The sequence below is a fragment of the Simochromis diagramma genome, unplaced genomic scaffold (assembly GCF_900408965.1).
Source record: "Simochromis diagramma unplaced genomic scaffold, fSimDia1.1 OVJJ01000604.1, whole genome shotgun sequence".
Taxonomy (NCBI): domain Eukaryota; kingdom Metazoa; phylum Chordata; class Actinopteri; order Cichliformes; family Cichlidae; genus Simochromis; species Simochromis diagramma.
This window is the reverse complement of record NW_024387416.1, coordinates 3,426,643-3,448,245: the sequence shown is the minus strand read 5'-3', so window position 1 is coordinate 3,448,245 and position 21,603 is coordinate 3,426,643. Positions and strand designations below refer to the sequence as shown.

At 42.0% G+C, this 21,603-nt stretch overlaps 1 protein-coding gene across 5 annotated transcripts in view; it reads left to right on the top strand.

Moving 5' to 3' along the window:
* The window catches only part of LOC120721713 (ADAMTS-like protein 1), a 102,713-nt gene that overhangs the window by 61,281 nt on the left and 19,829 nt on the right, over positions 1–21,603 (top strand). For 3 of the 5 annotated variants that reach the window (XM_040012199.1, XM_040012198.1, XM_040012203.1), the window contains exons 3-8: positions 9,307–9,434; positions 14,802–14,847; positions 15,154–15,390; positions 16,661–16,787; positions 17,524–17,598; positions 18,596–18,753. In XM_040012199.1, the coding sequence (XP_039868133.1) occupies positions 9,307–9,434; positions 14,802–14,847; positions 15,154–15,390; positions 16,661–16,787; positions 17,524–17,598; positions 18,596–18,753 (771 nt within the window). Of the gene's footprint in view, positions 1–6,026; positions 6,274–9,306; positions 9,435–14,801; positions 14,848–15,153; positions 15,391–16,660; positions 16,788–17,523; positions 17,609–18,595; positions 18,754–21,603 lie in introns of those variants that run through there. The other 2 variants (XM_040012200.1, XM_040012202.1) reach the window with 2 other exon arrangements.

Genomic DNA, 21,603 nt, shown 5'->3' with positions numbered 1-21,603 from the left:
CCTTTCGTACCCTCTTTAAAACACCACAGTGGCCGTGGGTGGGTGAAAGAGGGATGTGGAGTGTGTGTGAGGTGGTGGGCTTTGTGTAGTGGGACCCTGATGAACTTAGCCTTTGCATTCACCAGAAAGCTGCTAAAACATATGCGTGCTAATGGGAAAAGCTTGACGGTGAGAGCACATGAACACAGCTTCAGGAAGTAGTAAATGTCACTGCTGATTCTTAATTACGTGCTCGAGTCCTCTCAGCGCTGTGGCCTGCATGTGGAGTTTTTAGAGGCTTTCTCAGGTGGGATCAGAATGTGGCTTATTCAATATGTCACCATAAACAGCACAGTAAATTGTTAGAAAATATTGTGAGCTGAGCACAGTGGTGGTTGGTTTTAGAGGAAAGAAAGTGCGTCTTTGCTTATTGTACCCTTATATCAAGACATACTTTTTTTTATGATCCAATTCTTGATTGATTTAAGTATTAAACTGACGCGCTTTTGTCCTGTCTTCCTCTCTTTACCCCAAACCGGTCAAGGCAGATGGCCCCGCCCCTCCCTGAGCCTGGTTCTGCCGGAGGTTTCTTCCTGTTAAAAGGGAGTTTTTCCTTCCCACTGTCGCCATGTGTTTGCTTACAAAGGGTCGCCTGATTGTTGGGCTTTTCTCTGTTTTCATGTAGTCTTTACCTCACAACATAAACGGCTTAAGTTGACTTTTATATGCTATTTAAATGGCATTGAAATGAATTTAACTGAATTTAATTTATATACGTCATTGTTGACATGTCCATGTGACCATTTAATTTATAGTCGCCTGATTTCTCGTCCCTGGAGAATAAAGCTAACCCAAAATTTCTGTTTTTTGGTGAATTTTATGAAAACTTTCTTTATTGATCTGGCAAATCAAGCAAGGATTTGAATTTGTCCAATGCTAGAGTTTGTAGAATAAAAAATAAGAGAAATCCCATCATGCTCTCGTTATATCTGTTTTTTTCATTAATTTTATTCATAGTTTTGTCCCTCTTAACCTTGCTGATTATATGGGGGTTTTTTGGACTGATTTAATAGCTAATGTCAAATAAATTCACCGGTAAGCTATTGTAAGCAATCCAATCTCACGGGTTGTTCTGGGGCAATGCAACTCTACAAGACCTGAGCTCTCATGTGCCTGCTATTCTGAAAAACAAATCATTTTTGCTTTCATGCATACTCCAAAAAGCTGTGGCCCCAAAATCGAGACAGAACAAATGTCTTCCTCTGCAGAGCTGCGGGGAGTTCACCGAGAAGATGTACTCTAAGCCAGAAGAGATTGGCCCATCGGAGGACGAGCTGGCGTTCGTCTTTCCCTCGAGCGCATTATTTATCCCGTGCCTTTGCATGCATCCTCCCACCTGAGCCATGATACAGTAATCTCAATAGGTGTGTTTATGGCTCTGTAAATCTATCATCTTCACATTACCACCAAACACTGAAACCAGCTCGCTCGCAAGGCTCAACGATCCAGCTGACCGCTCCTCTGGATGGAGTATTAAATAATAATCAATCACGATTAAGGAACGATGAGAGGAAAAGCTTGACTCATGTGGAATGCGTGGATGTGGAAGCAGTGAAAGCTAAAGCTTAGGTGACATTGTTGGAAAAAAAAGATATTTAGGGAGTAACATGTTTTAGCTGTAACGCTGCTTACTTTCATTTCAGCTCCCATCTGGCTTTAATTGGATTTAGATGATTGTCAGGGAATTACATCTTTATTTTAATCCTCTGGTTTTAGTGGGATGGGGAAGTGTGGTTGACTTTCAGCTGCAAGTCGTAAAATCCTTGTCCTGGTAAAACATTTTATACCGTGGCTCAGAAAGCTTTTTAAACAATGGCTTTCGTATAAATCATGCCTGGTGCACATACGTCGTCTGTGAGGGTGGTGGGAGGCTACCATTTATATCCCGCCTGAACCATTAAAGTCTTCTCGTGGGAGCTGAGGGTTCGGGCTTTCGAGGGGTCCTCGATGTGAGTCTCTCGTTAACTTTAGCTTCATTTGTCTCTCTTCCTCAGGACGCTGGGACTGTTAAGTAATGTCATCGCATCATAATATTGTAATCTTTTAATTTGACTCTTTCTTCTGCAGCAGAGGAGCGGTATCAGTTAAACATCTGCTGGTTGGAAAGTCAACATAGTGACCCTTTACAAGACCTCAAACACATTCAGCATGAGAGAGCTTTTCTAGTCGTTTCACCAGACAGCGAGTGATGATAGAAGCGGTGTTTTCAAATGTATGGGGTTGGCTCAGTTTCCATCACATTAAAAAGTAAAAACAACAACAAAGTTAACTTTAACATCATTCTATACTAATAATGATGAACAGCTCATTTTGCTGAGCAATACATGCTGTATTGTCAGCTGTTTATCACAGAGACATCATTAGGGGTTCTCAAGTGTTGTGCAACCAGGCGAAACCCTGCTCATAATCCCAGCGCTGCACACTGAGAGAGAATCGAGTGATTTTATGACAGATGGTGGTGATTCGTCACAATCAAATGAGAGATTCTATCTGCCTAAAGACAACACGGGCATGGGTGGAAGCAGCGGCCATGAAATGGTTTTTTTATTAGCATACAACTGAATGTTGTTCTCCTCGCGCCTGTGCAGGTTCTCTCAGGGTCTCTCTACTGGCTTCCTCCCACATTCCAAAAACATGTTAGGATAATAGGTGAGGATGGATGGATGGGCAACTACATTTCCCTCATCTTTACTTTTTTCACTTGTTAATGATATCGTTTGGGGGGGAAAAGAAATATCAACCAGTGTGTCTGTGGTAATTCAAAGCTTAACAACTTCATATAATCTTTAACTGAGGGCTTTAGATTATTTTTAATTAGATTGAAAACATCACATGAACAGTAGTGTTATGGGCTTTTTTTTTTTTTTTTAAAGAGGACTCAAATATAGACACAAAAAGCAGGAATACTGAGAAAAAGATAAGCTTGAGTACAAAGGTGATTAAACTTGCATAAATTACAGGAAAACACAAGCGACAAAGGGCAAAACATTAAAGCGACGGCAGGACCACAAGGAGAACTGGTGAGTCAGCAAGTAAGTGTAAAGTAACAGCTAAAAAAGGAAAACGGAAGATGACAAAAACTAACACAGAATCCAACTGGTGAAAACCAGTGAGGGTCGGGAAGATGATTAGAAGCGATTGAAGGTAAATGAACAGGGACTTTTGGTTGTTGCTGTCAGACAAGCTGGTCTGAGTGTATCAGAAGCTGCTGATCTGCTGGGATTTTCCCACACAGCCGTCGCTTGGATTTACAGAGAAAATGTGAAGTGAGTTCCAGTTCTCTAGATGAAAGATGCCTCATTGATGTCAGAGGTCAGAAGAGAATGGCCCAACTGCCCCGAGGTGATAGAAAGGCAACAGTAACTAATAGCTACTGGTTACAAGCAGAAGAGCGTCTCTAAGCATGGAAGATGTGAAAACTTGAAGCAGAAGGGCTACAGCACCAGGAAACAGCACCAGCCACCACTCCTATCAGCTAAACATCAAGTATTGATCCATCCTGCTTTCTATGGGCGGTTCTGGCTGGTGGCGTAATGATGTGAGGGATATTTTCTTGATACACTTTGGGACCCTTATTACCAACTGAGCATCATTTACACACCACAGCCTACCTGAATATTGTTAGTAACCATTTCCATCCCTCTATGACCACAGTGTCACCTCCAACTGGTTTCGTGAACATGACAGTGAGTTCAATGTACTCAAATGGCCTCTACAGTCACCACATTTGATTCCAATAGAGCACCTTTGGGATGTGGTAGAGTTGAAGATTCACATCATGGATGTGCAGCCGACAAATCTGCAGCAATTGCGTGATGCTGTCATGTCAATATGGACCAAAATCTTTGAGTAATGTTTTCAGCACTTTGTTGAATCGATGACTTCAGTCAGGAAAACTTGGGTGAACTTTAATAGGACTTTTACCATCATGTGAATGCGCTCACTTTAAGTTTTAACTGCAAAATAAAAGGGGATCTAAATTAGCTGTTGGCTTGTTTACAGTCAGTCTTCTTGTTTCTGGCTCTGTGAGATTGTTGTTGTGATTCAACCTTGTTCCCATATGTCAGCAATTACTTTGGGGCAGCCAATGTTATCCTAACCCATTCTTTCATATTAAAGCAGAATCATCTTTTAAGACAGTGGAGCATTTGTCTGTGGACAGTCATTTCCCCTAATCCTCAAAACCTCCTGCATGCTTCTCTCATGCAACCTAATATCCGAGCCTGCCCTTGTGTAAAATAACAATGCGCTCTATCATTTTTCTCACCTCATCATCTTCATGGATTGTTGTTTAAATTGTCAGGAGACACCTTCGGCAGTGTTGTGGTAGAGAGCCGTCTCCAAGCTCGTGTCAATCAAAACCGTTAATTTCCTCCTCGGGTGTTTGGTTTTAAGCTCCAGGCACATCATTGATGCCACAGTTTATTTTCTGTAGTCACACATTGGCAAATACGAGAAGGATTTCTTCTAAAAGTAAATATCAGAGGGTTATGGATTGAGAATGCATGGGCCGCATCAGCCTGTGAACATGTCAAAGTCCACGTCCTTCCCTGCTGGCACCACAGACTACACCAGTGTGTGCGCGTTAAGATAATTCCCCAATTCATGGAACATGCTCAACCTACCAAATCAAACAAGCTAAGTCCGATTCTGTCAGTGACTTTGGACTTCGAGACAGGTTTGCTTTGTAGAGCTGAAATATAAAAAAGTGTATGTGTGCTGCGTTAAGTGTCGAGACGTCTGCTCCGATGTTGTGATTAGGGTGGCTGACTATTTGCTCTGGAGTGCAGCACATTCCTCTCAGCCTTAATTGATACCAATTATGCGGCTTTTGATTTGGTGTTTGATTGGGAAGAAGATGTGAGGCCTTGATTCGAAGGGCACAGAGTTTTTATTGTGTTTGGAACCTCGGGGTTGGATGCCTGAATGATAGCCTGCTACCTTGTGAGTAACATCAAGGAATGCCAGCGGGTCATTTTGCCTGTGCTATTTTTAAAGTTGGGTTTCAGATTTTTGCTTTTTTGCGTCCTGCCATCGCAAAAGGAAGCTGGAAAGCCACTCAGTGTATAAGTATATTCCCCCTGTGCCAAAGGGTTGTCCATCTTACTGGGTGTTTTTTTTTTTCTTTAAATAACTACAGGATTTGTCCCTCCAGGGGACACCTGGCTTGTCCCCCACCTCCACGGTGTAAATGTTCTCTAGCTTAAACTGCCAGATGTTATAAAAGGCTCCATTGAAGTAAACCTTTAGCTCATAAAAAAGGGGGTTGTAGGCGGGTGGCTGAAAAGTCTATCCTGATAGCTTCAGTGACCACACTATGTCATCTGATTTAACATGGAGGCTCACACATGTAACTCTTTGGGAAAAATCAGGCGATTTGGAGCCAAAGGTGAAGTATGGCAGTGCCAAATGTGTCTCTGCTTTGCTCAGATGTGTAATTGAAGTCACCAGTTCTGCGCAAGCAGGCTGGAAATAAAAGGTTAATTCTAAAGATGTCACAGTATGACCGAGAGTTTCTGACATTTCCAACACAGAGTGAGGGAAAACGACAGAGAGGGAAAAAACCCATCCAAAGTTTAAAAGAAAGAGGAAGCAGTGGCATGAGTGAGACGGAAACTTGAGATATTAGGAAAAGAAATGGAAAAGAAGAAAATTGGTTTACAGTTGTCTGTCTGCCATTATTCCTTCTCTCTGACAGTCTGACCCACACACACACACACACACACACGCACACACACAAACATGCAAAGCTGTGAAGCTGCTGCTGGCCCAGCTTCTTGTTTGTACTAACACTGTCATCTGAAGCCCATTTATTGATTGGCTAATGTGCCAGACCTGAGGGCTCATGGTGCTTGGATCAACCCCCCCGCCCTTCCGATTACTTCCTCCAACTTTCATGCAGTGCACGCTCTAAAACGGACACACACGCACACACATTCACCCACGCTCTCCCTGCCCCCTCTCCCTCCCTCCGCTTCCCCAAGATACTCTTGAGAAAGAACGGGAGCAAGTCAGACAGGAGACGGCAGGCAGGGAGGCAGACACAGCACGCAGAGTGACCCACGGAGGAGGCCGTCACGCATCGGACCCAGACACACACGCAAAAGTACTCACGAGCAGACCTGGAGGGACTGGGTCTCACACACGCGCGCGCGCACACACACACACTTTGAAAAAGGCATGGAACAAGACTTTTCATCCTGCATGCTGTTGATGACAGCTCTTCTACTTCTGGTACTGTGATTTTTACCCTGTTATCTCAATTGCATTTTAAAGTTTTTATTTTGTCTTTGGTTATTAATGTCCTCTAAAAGCATCTATTTGAGTGTTTATGCTTGCATGTGTGTGTATTTTGAAGTAAGCAGTGCACTCTCCACATCCTGGCGTCTTCTCAACAGTAGCTTTGCCAGGTCAGCTACAGCAGTCCTGCAGCATTGTCTTATTATATTATTATGTTTTTTAACCTAAGCCATGAAAAAAGGACTTGTGCATGCGGAGGTCAGCGAGCTGCAGGCTCACTGTTACATTACAGTGCCTTCCTCACAGCGTGACCGTGAGTACAGTACTGTGCCGTGCTGCACAGTGCTGGCCACATGACAAGGGATTTAGCAGATGTGCAAATATCATGTGTCTTTGCCAACTGCAAAGGCCGTCGTATTGACACAGTCTGCAAAAGAAGGCACCAGAGTCGGGTTTCTTTTTCCCCTTTTTCAGGAGTTTTCCATCTTCGGGGAAAGTGTTTTTAGTCTCAGCTGCTGACAGGTGACTTAAATAGAATCCGTCCATCAGAATAACTCATAACGTGGAGTTAAGTGATCTTTAATCATATGCTCATTTCCGCTTTTTTACCTTGTGGAAAAACAAAGGCCTTGCAGTTGTCACCCTCGTGTATTTGCTCTGTTTTTTTTCACAGTATGAGCACCAGTGAGCAAATAATAGTTTGTGTTTGCAAAGGTGCTTTTGCAAAGATTTTTAGGAAGCATTATGAGTCAGTTATGGGTGCATGAACGCTCAAATAAAATAACACGATCATAGCAGAAGCGGTGGGACGTGCAGTGATGGAGGGTTAAGGAAGAGTAGATATCTGAGCCTTTTGATTATTGGCTCCAAATCCCAGCAGGACAGCCGTCCAGCTAGCGGAGCCTTGTCTTCCTCCGCTTTCATTGAGAACAATAGCAGCGCAGCGAGCCAAACAACCTCTTCATCTCCATCCCTTCATCCTTCATCTACTTCCACTCCTCTTTCTTCGCAAGCCTCTCTGCGCCTCGAGCACTCTTGGCTTTGCAACACACAGCCTCAGTCGTAATTGAGTGCAAAATTCACTGATTGCTTTTCAAAGAAGAATTAAGGTGGTGCACTAACCGGCTGCCCAGAGCGCAGCCTGTGTTTATTTACCGGGATCCAAACATTGAAATAGTTGGCCCGTGCAGAAAGTAGCGCCGCTGCCGATATGTTTGGCTGTATGCTCCGCTGGCTGTGTTTAGGTTTTGCCATTCCTCTCTGCTGTTCCTCAGGCGTCATCAGCACTGACAGCCATTTATATCAGTCCCCACGCACTTTTAATAACGTGAACCCGCCATCCCCTCTCAGGACTGTACAGCATGGGTGTTTTTCCTCCCATGACCCAAGGAAAATAATCGGAGCCCTATTATTGCATTGTTACTGTTTTTCTTTGCACGATCCATTCATCTCTGTATTTGAAGTGCACTGCCATGCTGTTCGAGGGAGGAAAAAGGGGGTAAAGAGGTCAGCATGAATTGGCTTTCCCCTAAAAAACCTTTTTATCTTAAAGCATTCTACTTCAAACGCAAGCCTAGATCTTCACTGTAAACTGCCCAGTAGGTGCAAATTCATTTTCTGAACACACCCCGCCCCTAATGTTCAGCGGCTTCTGGGTAAATGAGCTTGTTTAGGGCTCACATTTCATACCTAATCTGCAAGAACTGGAAATTTTAAATCACTGTCAAAAACTCTGTTGGATGTGCAGACACAAACTGCCGCCTCGTAAAAGTCCCTATTGTGCGACGCTGTCCAGAGCACACAATAGCAGCATTTCTGCAATGTTAGGAAAAGAAGTCTTTCATGGTCCAGCAGCATTATGAAGACTGAGTGGTTTAAAAAATGATAATTTTTCTCTTGTATTCATCTGCTCCCATTGAACACCCCCAAACCGCCTTGGAAGATTGGCAGGTTACTTTATTGACTGTGTTTGCGCTTCGGTCTACTGAGCCACATTCCTGTTGCCACAGGAGGTGGACGATTTGTCCCAGTGTTGGTTCCAAGTTCCAAGTCTTTTTTTTTTTTTTTTACTTTTCCAAGTTGTCATCCATTAAACAGGTACAGGACCAGTTTTTTCCTTTACCTCAGTCTCACTGGCAGGTTTTAAGTAGAATACCTTCACTGAGTCCTTGTTCTAGATAGCAAAAACAATCTGTTTCCCTTTTCACCTAATCTGAGCCCGGTATTCAGAAAATGCAGCTCTCTATTGCTTCATTCAGTCAGCTCTGGAAAGGGCATTGAGAAAAGTGAAGCAGAGGAAAACTATCTTGACTTAAACACAACAATAGATATTGCCATATTGCCTGACAGCAGCGGCATTATAAATAAACCTTTCCCTACGAGCACAGCGAGTTAGTCCACTCGGAAAATACCAAAGACTTTATGAGGTAAACAGGAGCTGAGATAGCGAGGATCTTAATTTTTTTTGGCTGTCACCCTACATCCGAGACGTACACTGTCCCTGTAGTTGTAAAATTTAGCTTCTCATAATATTGATTTTGGGTGCCGCAGTATTATTCCCATCTCCGCTGCCAAATACAGCACAATGCAATTAACAGAGAGAGGCACACGAGTGTGGCCCGAGCCTTAAGCAAGGACTAATATTTCAAACTTTAATGCATGACTCAGACATTTTAAATACGCAAAAGGGCCAGAAGTCAAGAACTCGTGATTACTTCCTCTTACTGCCTCTCTTTTCCTGTCATGTGCACTTTTATTGTAGTTTTTAGGTTTTTTTAAGCTCCTCAATTTAAGGAATGGCTGCAGGAAGCCACAACTCACTTGGCTAAAGAGCTGCTTTCTGTAATGATGGGAGATCTTTGCTAAGTCATAAGGTCAAAGAGTCCAATATAAAGATGACAGTGAGCTTCAGTGATCAGTTTATTTTATCTCAGCTTCTGTAGAGCTGATGAAGGCTGATAACAGCAGACGCCTGTTATCAGAGTGTCCAAAACACTGCATATTAACGTCTCTTCTTCTGGTGTGTAGAGCTCGCGTACGGCCCGATCAGAAGAGGACAGAGACACGCTTTGGGACGCCTGGGGTTCCTGGAGTGAATGCTCTCGTACATGTGGCGGAGGAGCCTCCTACTCCCTCAGACGATGCCTCAGTTCCAAGTAAGACCCAAAAGCTTCACAGAGGTAACCTGTGAGAGAACCTGCAACAGTGTCGGGAGAGCTGGTCTGGTTCTCTTCATAGAGTAAGATTAACATTTGCAAGGCTAACGTCTCCTGCAACATCAGACTTTTCAGAAGGAGAAGCCGCACACGTAAAAATATTGATGATGGAGAAATAAAGATTAGAGATTGCTCACATTCTTGCAGACATTACTAGAAGTTAACATGCTAAACTGCTTTTCCTTATTTCTGTCATTGAGGTAAATGTTATAGTTGTGGGTGGTTGTTAAATAATGGGGTCAGTGTATTTACTACTTCATATTAGCCAAAAGTTCAACTTAAGACTCCTCTAGAAGCTCAATTTCAGGTGCTTTTTCCTAATAATGGGTCTTGCTGACATCAGAGAGAGCGGATATCCTAATATGGTCATCTAATTTGTAAGAGGCAGCCAAGCAGCCAAAAACCTCTTAAAAGGAGAGAAGCTAAAAGACAAATGAGGATTATTTTAGTTTTACAATCCTTTGGGCAGCATTTACACTGTACTGATATCAGGTCTAAAAATCTCAGATGCAGAAAAAATTCCAGAAAAAACAATCATTATGAGAAGCAGGGGCATAAAGAGCCTTTTTAAAACAAAAATCAGTGGCCTGATGTAACTGTTGAGTTTATAGCGCAGTCATTAAATGATGACTACATCACAGCAGGAGAGCATTTGTTGTAAATTGAAAGTTAGAACCTCAGTGACCCTCAGAAAAATGGAAACATCCCACCGGCAATTTGTTAGCGTGTGTTCAAACGTGATCTGAGCTAATCCCCTCTTCTAAAGTAGAAAGTCCTGACTGAAGTTGGACGGATTTCCATCAAAATGCAACATCATTGCTTTTAGATTTAGGCAGGGGTTTTAATAGTGTGAGTAAATCCCACAAATCAAATCCTCCATTCCCTTGGGTTGTAATTGGAGTGCTCAAAATACACATGACTGTTAAATATCCCTGAGTGGATCCACTATGGACCCGTCTAGACAGCCATGTGAGCCAAAATCTTGAATTCATCATTGACATTTGGAATCTGAATTTCAGTAATGACCCCAACATGTTTCCTCACAGATCAGAGCAGAACAATCAGTGACTCTTGCGAAACTACATGCCGCTTTTAATAAGTGTTTTATGTGACAGAATTTGGGCTGTGCAAACACGGAGTCCCGCATTGGATGGATTCCCACTGCTCATCATCTCAGGCTTATATCAGGAACCTCTTAATCCTTGTGCCAGAGTCACCTGGTCGGTAAGGTTTCAAGCTAACCCACAGTGCTCCAAGATTAAAGCTCAGGGACCGAGTGCATTGGGTAAAGTGGTCAATTATAAACAAATTTAAGGAACAAGTGGGGAAAATGGGCATAAGAAGGGAGACAGTACATTTTCCTTAGAAATGTTGTCACATTTATAGGCTGGGAAATAGCTGCAGGGTGACTTCACTTGCATTCCTCTATTTTACAGTTCCCAGAATATACTGTTGCTCAACTCAAGGTAACCAGTGACGTTTGCTGCTGGCTGCAGAGGTAGCACCCCTAGTGACAGGACTAGTCACTCAAATCATGAAACAGTGCAATAGTCTAGGATCAAACTGCCAGAACAGCTCACATCATTCTTGAGGTCACAACCGAGGTACTGTGAAAGGCTCACATATGTCTGCAACCATGAATCCATCTGCACTGGCACTAGACAAAAAGACTGAGCAGCATACAAGTGCCAGAGGGCCCCCACCCCCCACCCCCCGTGTACTGCACTGTAAACATTGAGGTCAATGTCTCTTTGAGGAGTTCATTTCACGATCTCTGGAGCAACCACTTCTCTTTGCCTGCCCAGAATATTTTGGTCAGACAAACCTCAGGAGCAATTGACTTGTTAAGAGGTGTTTGGGGCTTGAGCTTCATACGGGACATAGGCAGCGTGTGTATGTGTTGATGTACATTCTCCGCCTCCTCTAAGTCCAGGCAGGTTTGTTTACCAACTCTGGCAGTTGCCATAATGTATGGAGCTCTTGAGCAAATGGTAGGAGGCTTCGTTCCACCTTGTCCCACCTCACCCTGCTCTTGCGTGGGAATGAGGGAGTCGTAGCCTGGCCTCGGGTAGCAGATCAAACGGCATCATTAAAAAGCATAGCACAAGGCCCCTTGTGTATGTGTATGTGTGTGTGTGTGTGTGTGTGTGTGACTCTTTGGAAAAGGGAGCTGGAAATAGGCCTGCAACACCCTCCAAACCAATACCATTCCAACTCTCTGACTTTTTAATGCACACACGCACATACAGGGCACTTATTGCTACTGCAAAACACACCAGAGTTAGTTAACCTCTCGAAAGGGCACGTGCAGAAGTACAGACTATCCGCAGATTGCCTGGCCTTCATTACTTCTATCCACACAAGTTACTGCACTTGATCGCCGGCTTCTTTATTAACAGCAGCATAGCTGGTTGGATCCAAGTGTGAACATATGGATTAGGTGTCATGGCAAGAAAAAGTGCTGCTCCAATATTTAAGAAGCACTAGGCAGGAAAATATTAATCTATATATGTTATTAAAAAGAAAAAAAGAAAGATCCAATCTCAACTTTGTTTAGAAGAAATTCACAAAGAATTTGACTGTGTCGTTTGTCACCATGACACCAATGGGAAGTAAATATCAACAACTGTAGGCAGGAGATGTTTCCTGTAGCAATTCGGTCACATATGTACTGAAATTATACAGTGGGTGACATGAAGTGACATTAGGCTGTGAAGGCATGCCGCAACTTTTTAAAGGCAAAAGTGGGTGAAAGTGAAATTTCTCCAGGGCAATGAAATGTTAAATTAAGGTTGGCCTAGCAACCAAGATTATGTCTCTTTTACAGCCTTGGGAACCACTCTGTGTGGTCCATGCTGTGTTATTAACACCTCCATCCTTTTTAGTAATATTCCTAACAGTAGTAGACCTAAAGCTCTGCCCTACAAATGACTAAAAAGACAAAAGATGTCATGATTAATTTCACTGACAACTGCAATATTTTTGCCTAATCTCACGATACTCTGGCCTCTGTTATGCTCTTTGTTCCATCTTTTTCAGCTTCACATTATCCCCCTGAGATAAACAGTAAACTCTTAGCTTTCCTAAACTGATCAATAGCAGAGCTCATAGCTTGAGCATATTTTAGGCTTTAGCAAATCAGCTACATTTTTGTGTGCCCACATGCCTCAAGTGTATCAATATTGTGGCATGGGTTTTGGAGCCCTGCGTGCAATTACTTTCAATCTTGCGAGAAGAGTTGATGACATATATATGGACATTATGGGCCGGATGAATTTTACTGCGTATCCAATACTAGCCCAATTTTTTTATGGTTACAATAGATTTTTCTTTTTTCTGTTTAATGCTATAGATGGTACTTTTAGTCTTTGTTGAGTCTCGTGCAGTTAACTAATGAGCGCACTCTCTGTAGTTGTCTTTTTGTGTTTGGGGTCACAGTTTGTGAGTTATGTTTTATGTGCTCCAAGACTTCTGATATTTCAACCGAGTTATTTTTCCCTAACCTATGATGACGCCATGATGAATCCCATGTCCTGGCCCTACGTCTGCTTAGCCTCCACTTTAGAGCTTCTAAAATCAAAAGGAAATGAAAAGGGAAATTCATTTTATTCCCTTTGCCTCTTTACGTCTCGTTTATATATTGCTTGTCCCAGTGTGAGTTTCCACGCTGATCCAGATCTTAGCTACCTGTCTCTCAACTCTTGGTCTTTGAAAGTCTCTTGTTAGGGGTTCAGGCCCCTACTGTTTGATTTGGCAGAGGGGACCGTCTGGATTCGTCACAGGTTCTAATGTTCTTGCCATGCCACATGGTCCACATCCACTCCCTCCATTCTCTGGAATAACATTGTAAAAAACCTTAAGCCTTCGTTCACTGCTGAGTCCAAAGTCAGTGACGTCTCCAATCATGATTCCAGATTAGCTAAGGGCCAGTGACACTGGAATTCCTCTTAACTTCCCAAAAGAATACCATTTGATTAGTTTCCACTGGGGTCTTTGATAATTGCCCTATCACAGTCACCATCAATGGTTTATCATCACTCTGCATCAAAGCACAAAGAAATCCTCATTTTCAATAAGTGGTTAGCTCGATAATTTGGGCAGAGACAAAGCAGACTGTCATGCAGGGAGTCGTGATCCAAACTGCTCCAATCTGTTCAGCAGACGCAGGCTGGAGGGCTTTACTCTGTCTGCTTTACTACTGCGTGCAGTTTTGCATTTTTTCAGACACACAGAGAAAATGGGACTCCTATTTTTAAATGTTGTGAAACTCGTGTTAAAGCTTTAGATTTTTGAGATTTTCTTTTACAAGTAATAAGCTTGAAGTCAAATTGTCTATAAAGATTATTCATATCGCAGAGAATGGAGGAACATATGTCGAGTGTGGAAACTGAACTAGAGCCTGACTGCAGGGGAAATAATAGCTATTTGCTGTTATATCTATATCGGCATATATAGTAGCCAATAAATGAAAATGCAAAAGGTAAAGAAATAACACAGTTTTATGCGTTTTGCAGAATTTGTCCATCACAGTGCAATCTAATGCAGCAAGTGCTTGAAATCCACAAACAACAACCAGCTGGGCAGGTTGTAAGTACTGTTAGCTGCACAGAAAGTTAAATTATTCATCAAATAATTGCATTGAAGTTCTTCAAAAGGCACCAATGCCACAAACAGTGGTCCAGTTCACTAACAGATAGCTAGAGACTACTTGGCCACTCTGCTGCTGTTCTTGCCTTTCAGTCAAAGTAGCCGTGCTCAGAACTTTGATAACTTTAAGTCTTAATGATAACAATTTTAAACAATGTAGCCCTGTACAATTGTTTATGAAGGTGAATATTAGCTATAGATGTCATTTAAAGCAGGCTGTTAATGTTTATTTCTTCTGTGTCGTTGGGCTTTACTCCACAGTCTTTTAAATCGAATTTCCCAAAGGAACCCACCCGAGGGATTAATAAAGTTCTATCTTATCTTATCTTATCTTAAATGCTTTGTGAGCCACCCCCAAGTGGTCATTTCAGGAACTGCAGTTTTTATCAGCTTCATTTGTCATCTTCAGTGTGCCACTGGATAATTATGCACAGTTACTTTGTGTGAAATACGCTGTTAAAGCTTTGCAAACGCACCACAGACTTATGTTCGTGGGTTGCCACATCAGCGCTATAATTTTCAATATGAATAATGAGGGAAGAGTCACTGGATATAACACCAGCTCCTTCAGATGATGATGACTGGTTCACGTTATGGTTTGTTTTATCATTCTCTCCCACGGCCTATTTACCCATGGTTTCTTTTTTTTTCCTTCTGTAGGACCTGCGAAGGACAGAATATCAAATATCGCACATGCAGCAATGTGGTAAGTTGAACCCACTCATCTTTGTGTCGTGGATGTCGACACAGCTTTCAAGTGTTTTTATTGAAGAAGTAAAACTGATATGGCAAATTGTGTGATTTATGGGTACGGGGTGTAGTTCAGTGATTTGGGATCTTGCTGTTTGAGAGAAAGTAAGAAGTTGCATCAAACTTCTTCTGTTTCCATTTATTCTGCTAATTTCATGCAGCAGTCTTCTTCCCACATACACATTTAGAGATGGAAGACTTCATTCGCCCTGCCTTTTTCAAGAATGTAAAATATTTTAAAATATGTTTTAATGTCCCTCAGGATTGCCCTTCAGATACCGGTGATTTCCGTGCCCAGCAGTGTTCAGCTCACGCAGATGAGCAATACCAGGACCAGTACCACGAGTGGCTGCCGGTATACAACGACCCAGACAACCCGTGTGCTCTCAAATGCAAAGCCAAGGGCTCAGGCCTTGTGGTGGAGCTGGCGCCCAAGGTGCTGGATGGGACACGCTGTTACACAGAGTCTTTGGACATGTGCATCAGTGGTATCTGCCAGGTCAGTAACCATGTCATGAACCTCAATTGCTTTGAAGTCATCAAGAATTTTGGTTTATTTCTTTTAATTTTTGAAGCCAAGATGTACATCTTGTGGGACTTGCATATAAAAACTTCTTTTTTTCAGTAAACTAAGCAAATTCTTATATTTAAGATCAGCTCACCTTAAAAATAACTGAGAAGTTGATCTTCCAAAGTAAATATATCCCAGTGTGTTGTAAAAAGTTTAGATTAAGCTAGTAAGGCAAGTGAAGTCTGTGTGATGCTCTGTGCAGCTCTTTGATTGGCAACCTTGGGTCCTGGTATTCATGTGGCATTACTTTGACATGTACAATCTGCTTAAACATTTTCACAGACCGCTACACCCCTGCAACAATACTCTCAAATAGGTTTAGGATCAAGGTGTGAACTTCCCCAGATCTTAATTCGAGTGAACATTTGTGGGATGTCCTGGAAAAACAAGTCCAACAAGTCCGCCGAGGCCCCCGTCTTTAAACGATGTGCTGTCAGTGTGTCTGATACCGCAGTAGCCTCAGAGACCTTGATGGGCTAAAGCTGTTTGTGGAATAAGGGGAGCCTACACAGTATTAGACCAGTGGTTCTAATGTTGTCGCAGTACAGTACTCCTGTCAACACTGGTACGCAATTTTTTTCAATATTCAAATTTCAATATCGTGCATTTGGGAGCAAAAGCTAAGACGTAAATCTCAAGAGGACCACAGTGGACTACCTTACAGCACTAGCATCACGCCATCTGCTTTACAAATGAATATCCAATGAGTATTCCTTTAGATTTAGCGTTTGACTGACAGCCCAGGAAATATTTTGCAATGCATTTTCTGGGGTTGAATGGAATTATGTCCCAGGGCATCGTGTCTGCAGAGACTCAGAAGTGTCTCCCTTACAATGCTTAGAATGATATTGCGGTTTTTGGTTTTGTCTTGCTGACAGAAACTGCAAAACGAAATATCCACCATTCAACTATGGATGGCGTCTTAGTAATTCAATGAATGAATATTGAGGAGACCAGAGGGTTGTTTGAATCGCTTCATGGTAACACTTAAATGGTACTGAAGCTCCAACAGAACCAGCTCGAGTGCTTCATGATATCATATCCTTTCTCTTTACTTTTGTGTTGTTGCAGAAAATCTTCCCTGCTATCTTGTCCTCAAAACTAAAAAGGTAGAAGGTCTTTCAGGCTCTAAAAGTGAGGTGTCTGTGCGTGTCATTTGTGATGTCTCAAAGTTTTTCGTGCTTCCTGTGTTTTCCAGATTGTAGGTTGTGATCATGAGCTTGGAAGCACTGCGACCGAGGACAACTGTGGAGTCTGCAATGGAGATGGCTCGTCCTGCAGGCTTGTGCGGGGACACTACAAATCCCAGCATTCTTCAGGAAAAAGTAAAGAATTGCTACTCTTTTTTACAATTTTTATTAAATAAGGAAGTAATTGCTGAGCTAAAGAGGTCCTCGAGCAGATTTACTTGTTCACCACACAGACTATAAACAAGAGTTATAACTAAGCCCAATCAGCAGGGCAGTGTTCCTTTGTCAAATATTTGCATCATTTACAATGGCTTTGAGAGGTCAAACGACTATAAATAGAAGAATGCTGCAAAAGCACACAGCTTGGGATGCCTGCCTCCATGCCTTTAAAATAGCTGCTTTGAAGATGGGAACCATGTCTGTGACCGCTTGCAGTCAGACGCCGTCTTCAGAGTAACTTCTGTTACTGCAACTTCTGGATTTGTTGCAGACCAGCCTAGATTGATTGCAGTATCTTGACAATCTGTCTACGTATATAAACTAGACAGCAGATATTTTCTAAACTTTCTGTCTGAGAGTGACTGCAATCAATTCCAGTCAGACTGCAACTGTTTGGAGACAAGTTGCATCTCACCATGGGACCTCCTCAATCACCTCGAGGCTGAAAGTGTTGCACGTCTGAGCGACTAGCTAGTTGCTGCAACTGATTGCACTATTTTGAAATGAATTGCAATCACCAACTTTTCCTAGTCACAAGAAGGTTGCCATCCTTTTTCTACTCTAGCGTGTCTGAGTCATAAGTCGCTCGTTTTTAGCATTTGTGTCATATATTGATGTAGTGATTGGTACTGTTTCTTTGTTTTTGTTCAAGCTGAGGACACAGTGGTCACCATCCCTTACAAGAGTCGTCACGTGCGTCTGATCCTGAAAGGCCCGGATCACTTGTGTAAGTCCTGGTAGGTCCAGGGTGCCCTTCCATCCAAAACAGCTGAGCATGATCTCTGTGTTTGGCAGTCCTCTTTCATTTGTCAAATACTACACACTGAACACGAGTTCACCGCATCGCTCTGACTTTTCTGCACGGCGTGTTATGTTTTCAGCATGCTCTGATGCAAAAACAGTGAAACAGACACGGTGGTGACATTTTCATAACAGAAAACAGAAGATCGTACTTGGCAGGCCTTGAAATGAATGTTTCACACTAATAGCAATCTATGATCGATCTTTTACTCTGATTTCCAAAAGATATTACATTTTGGCCCCTCTAATAAAGACTCATTTTAAAAGTAGCCCAGAGCAGACTAACCAGAAGGGATACGTGTTTCTTCCCTTTGCTCTGGCTCTGACAAGACATAAGGCTTCCAGGGAAATTCACTGATGTCAAAGTCCTGGCATCAAATCCTTACCGGATCAAATGGATAACAAATGTTTCACCTCTGTGCCTGTCCTTTGCTCAGTGGCTAGTTTCCAGATCATCTTCTGAATGGACAGCTTTTTCATTAGATATTTCCACCACCCCCCCTATCCATTTTGCCCTCCGGCACCTTGATTGTAACCATGTGTTGCCTGGTGGTCACCACTTGTTCCCATGTATCTCTGTATTTTTTATTTTCTTTAAGCATCAACACTGAAGTTACACAAGATCCTGTATAGACAGGGATAAAGTGAGGTCAGTGAGGGGAAAGCATGCTGGCTACGTTAGCCTCATCACAGTGACAGAGTGACCACAGCACCCAGTCTGAGCCCTTTGTGTGTCGCTGGGTCTGACTGAAGGGTCTGTGATCAACATTTTAATCACAGCTCCAGAACTTAAGAACTTTACTCATAAAATATAAAAACATTTTAAAAATTAAAAGAAAGATTTTGTGGCAGGCAGTGGCCACACCTGTTTGTCTTCTCTTTGCACATATTGAGACTTTAATTGTTTGTTTTTTTACCTTCAGACATGGAGAGCAAGACTCTACAGGGGGTAAGAGATGAACTGGTCTTGGATAGACCCGGGCAGTACTACATAGAGAACACCACCGTGGACTACCAGAAACTTTCAGATAAAGAAGTCCTGAGAATCACTGGCCCACTCGGAGCTGACTTCACAGTCAAAGTAAGCGCTGACATTAATGCACATCTCTTTTTCTTTCAGGCTACAGCAGCCAGTATTTGTCATCATCTTGTTAAAAATGTGAGAAATTTCCGAATTGTCCATCTGTTCTACTTCAGGCTTGACGGGTGTCTTGCCGGGGACCTGAGGAAGGACAGATCTCATATTTTCTCTAAATATTGTTTTGTATTACCAAGGTGAAACAGGGTGTGACATATTTGGCTGTCTTTGTGAGAACATTCATTAACATCAATGCATTCCTTACTGTTAAGTTTAACCAGCATATTTATACAAGCCCCAGCCTAAACTTTAGCTTCAAAACCCAAGTTTTGACCCTCAAACAGGTCTTTGAATCTGCATGAAAAAACGAGGACCCGACACAAATTACTACTAATACAAAATGTCATCACCCTCCCAGCCACACGCTTGCTTTAGTTGATTTATATTCGAAGAAGTCGTCAGAAGAAAGCTGCAAACCACAATTGCCCTGTTCTGCAATCAGTAAATCCATCCTTGTAGATGTCCTCTTTGAAAACTTGCCATGATTTTCTGCAGATATGTTTTCTAGAACAGGCTCTGCATTGGTTTCTTTAATGCAAAATTGTTCCAGTCAGCTCACTGCACTACTTGTTAAATGTTAATGTAAATTTTCTCAGGCACCAAAACCGAATGGTAATTCATCAAGTGGACAAAAGCACCACTGAAAGCAAAAAGAAAAGAAAAGAAAAGAAAAAAAATTCTTGCAGGTTCAAAATAATTTTAGAAATTCCGGGGAGATAAACGGGTCACCTCTCTGACTTTCTTCACAGGAAGTTAAAACCAGCAGCGCCTCAGCAGACCTGCGTGCTTGCAAATCAATCACCCTCATTCCCTTTTTGGTGTCTTTGGTGCAGTTTGAGTCAAAACTGTTGTTTTTGTCATGCAATCTCCTGAAAGTGGTGCGGCCAGTTTTTATTTTTTTCGCATGAACTCCTGGTGAACGTCTCACAGCAGCAAAGTTTAAAGCAGCTTTGATTTCATGTGTTTTAAAGATATTTGAGTGTGACTCTTTTAAATGTGAAATTCAAACAATTCTTTTTGTGCGATTGTTCACTTTGAGAATGTGTTTGAGCTGTGTGCCATGCATTCACACAGTAGCACAAACATTCAGAGCCTCCGAGCTCCTCACCGCTCCTCTGTGGTGTAAGTGCCGCTTACTGAAACTTGTACTTGACTCACGGTAAAGTCTCAAACTTTGAATAACTCCAAAAAATCTGATTAGAAATGTGTTATTACATAACAGCGCATAAGCCTAGTTAATACAACGAGCAGTGCCGTGCCACAGTGGCTGTGATGTGTTTTTCTGCTTCAGGCACACATGTGAGCACAAATTCCCAGACTAGGGCAAGTGAGTGGGCGTTAAAGGTTATGCAGCCACGAGCCTGCGAAAACTTCCTCCCTCATAAACACAAGTCGGGATGGGACAATAACGAGGAACTGTCGAGAACGAAATCTGAGAAGCTTTAAATGGATAATTTTCGAATCTGTCACGAGGCGGACAGCCAGCTCATATCACTCTGCTGGAAAAAGGTTTGGACAAATGGAAAATCACATTAAAAAGTTGCCAGACAGTCTTTCCACAGTAAATACATGAATGCGAACGAGCGGTCGTCAAGTCTGATTTATACGTGCTGCTGCTAAAATGTGTCTTTGGGCTTTTTTTCAAAGCAAATGAAAGGCTAAGAAAACACGGACAGACATGGACGTACATATTCTATTATTGTGCTCTATTACTCTGTTAAAATAAGGACTGTTCTAATTCTTAATCTATTAAAACAGCCTTTATTCTTTATTTTATTAAAGCAGAGCTCTAAGAAAATGTTTCCTCTGATCCAGCAGTTTATGAATTATTTTGTCTCTTAAGAGGATTTCATTATAATATTTTAGCTAGTAGCTGTGCAGATATGTACACTTTAGGTTTCCAAAGGCCAAATTCTTTGAGCATGTTGCGTTTATAGAGCCTTCTCCACATGGAGCCTTGTGTCTTGCAGATAAACATGGGCAATGTCATTGTACAACATGATTACAAAACGAAACGTAGGTCAAGTTTCTAAATTATCTTGAGAATAATTCAAGAAAAAAGTCACTTAGGATGTTCATACATGCTAGGAGCCTGAGTAGGGTGAGACACTGGTTAGTCCCATATTTTCTTTTTTTAGTGCTTCCCTTGTTTGGTAATTCCAACACAGTACATAAAGCAAAATTTCTACAGAACGACATCAGTTTCAATGAGAAACGGCAGTTTGTTGTTTCAATAATTAAAGTGAATTAAAGTGAAGTATTGCAGGGTGAATATTATTTTCTTGAGACCAAAGCTTCCAAAGGGAAGCTGTAAACATCTCTATTTCTCTTTTAAAGCTGGACTTTTCACCACACAGAGGGCCATCTGTGTAATTTAGCTCACTACTGGAACCAGCCTCAGTCAGTGATTACAGGAACTGCAGTTTGTTTGGCACTTCCACATTCATTTTTAATCAATAAGGTCTTTTTTTTAAATCAGGAAAGTGTTAAGAAAGAAAACTGGTTTGGTTCCAGTTTATGAATCACTAAAAACTAAGGCTAAATAAATAAATAAATAAATTAAAATTCTGTGGACACAAAGTCCGTTTTAACAAATTGTTTGAATTTTTATAGATTAGCAGCCCTATTAGGTTGTCATGGCTACAACAAAGTTCAATTAACACCCCAAGAAGCCCAGGATGAGTCTCTCTTTGCCTTTAAAAAAATCTATTTTTTAATCTGTCTAACGAGAAGGAAAGTGTGAGCCGTGCAGTGTAAATACTGCAGTCACCCGCTACACTGATAGTGATGACA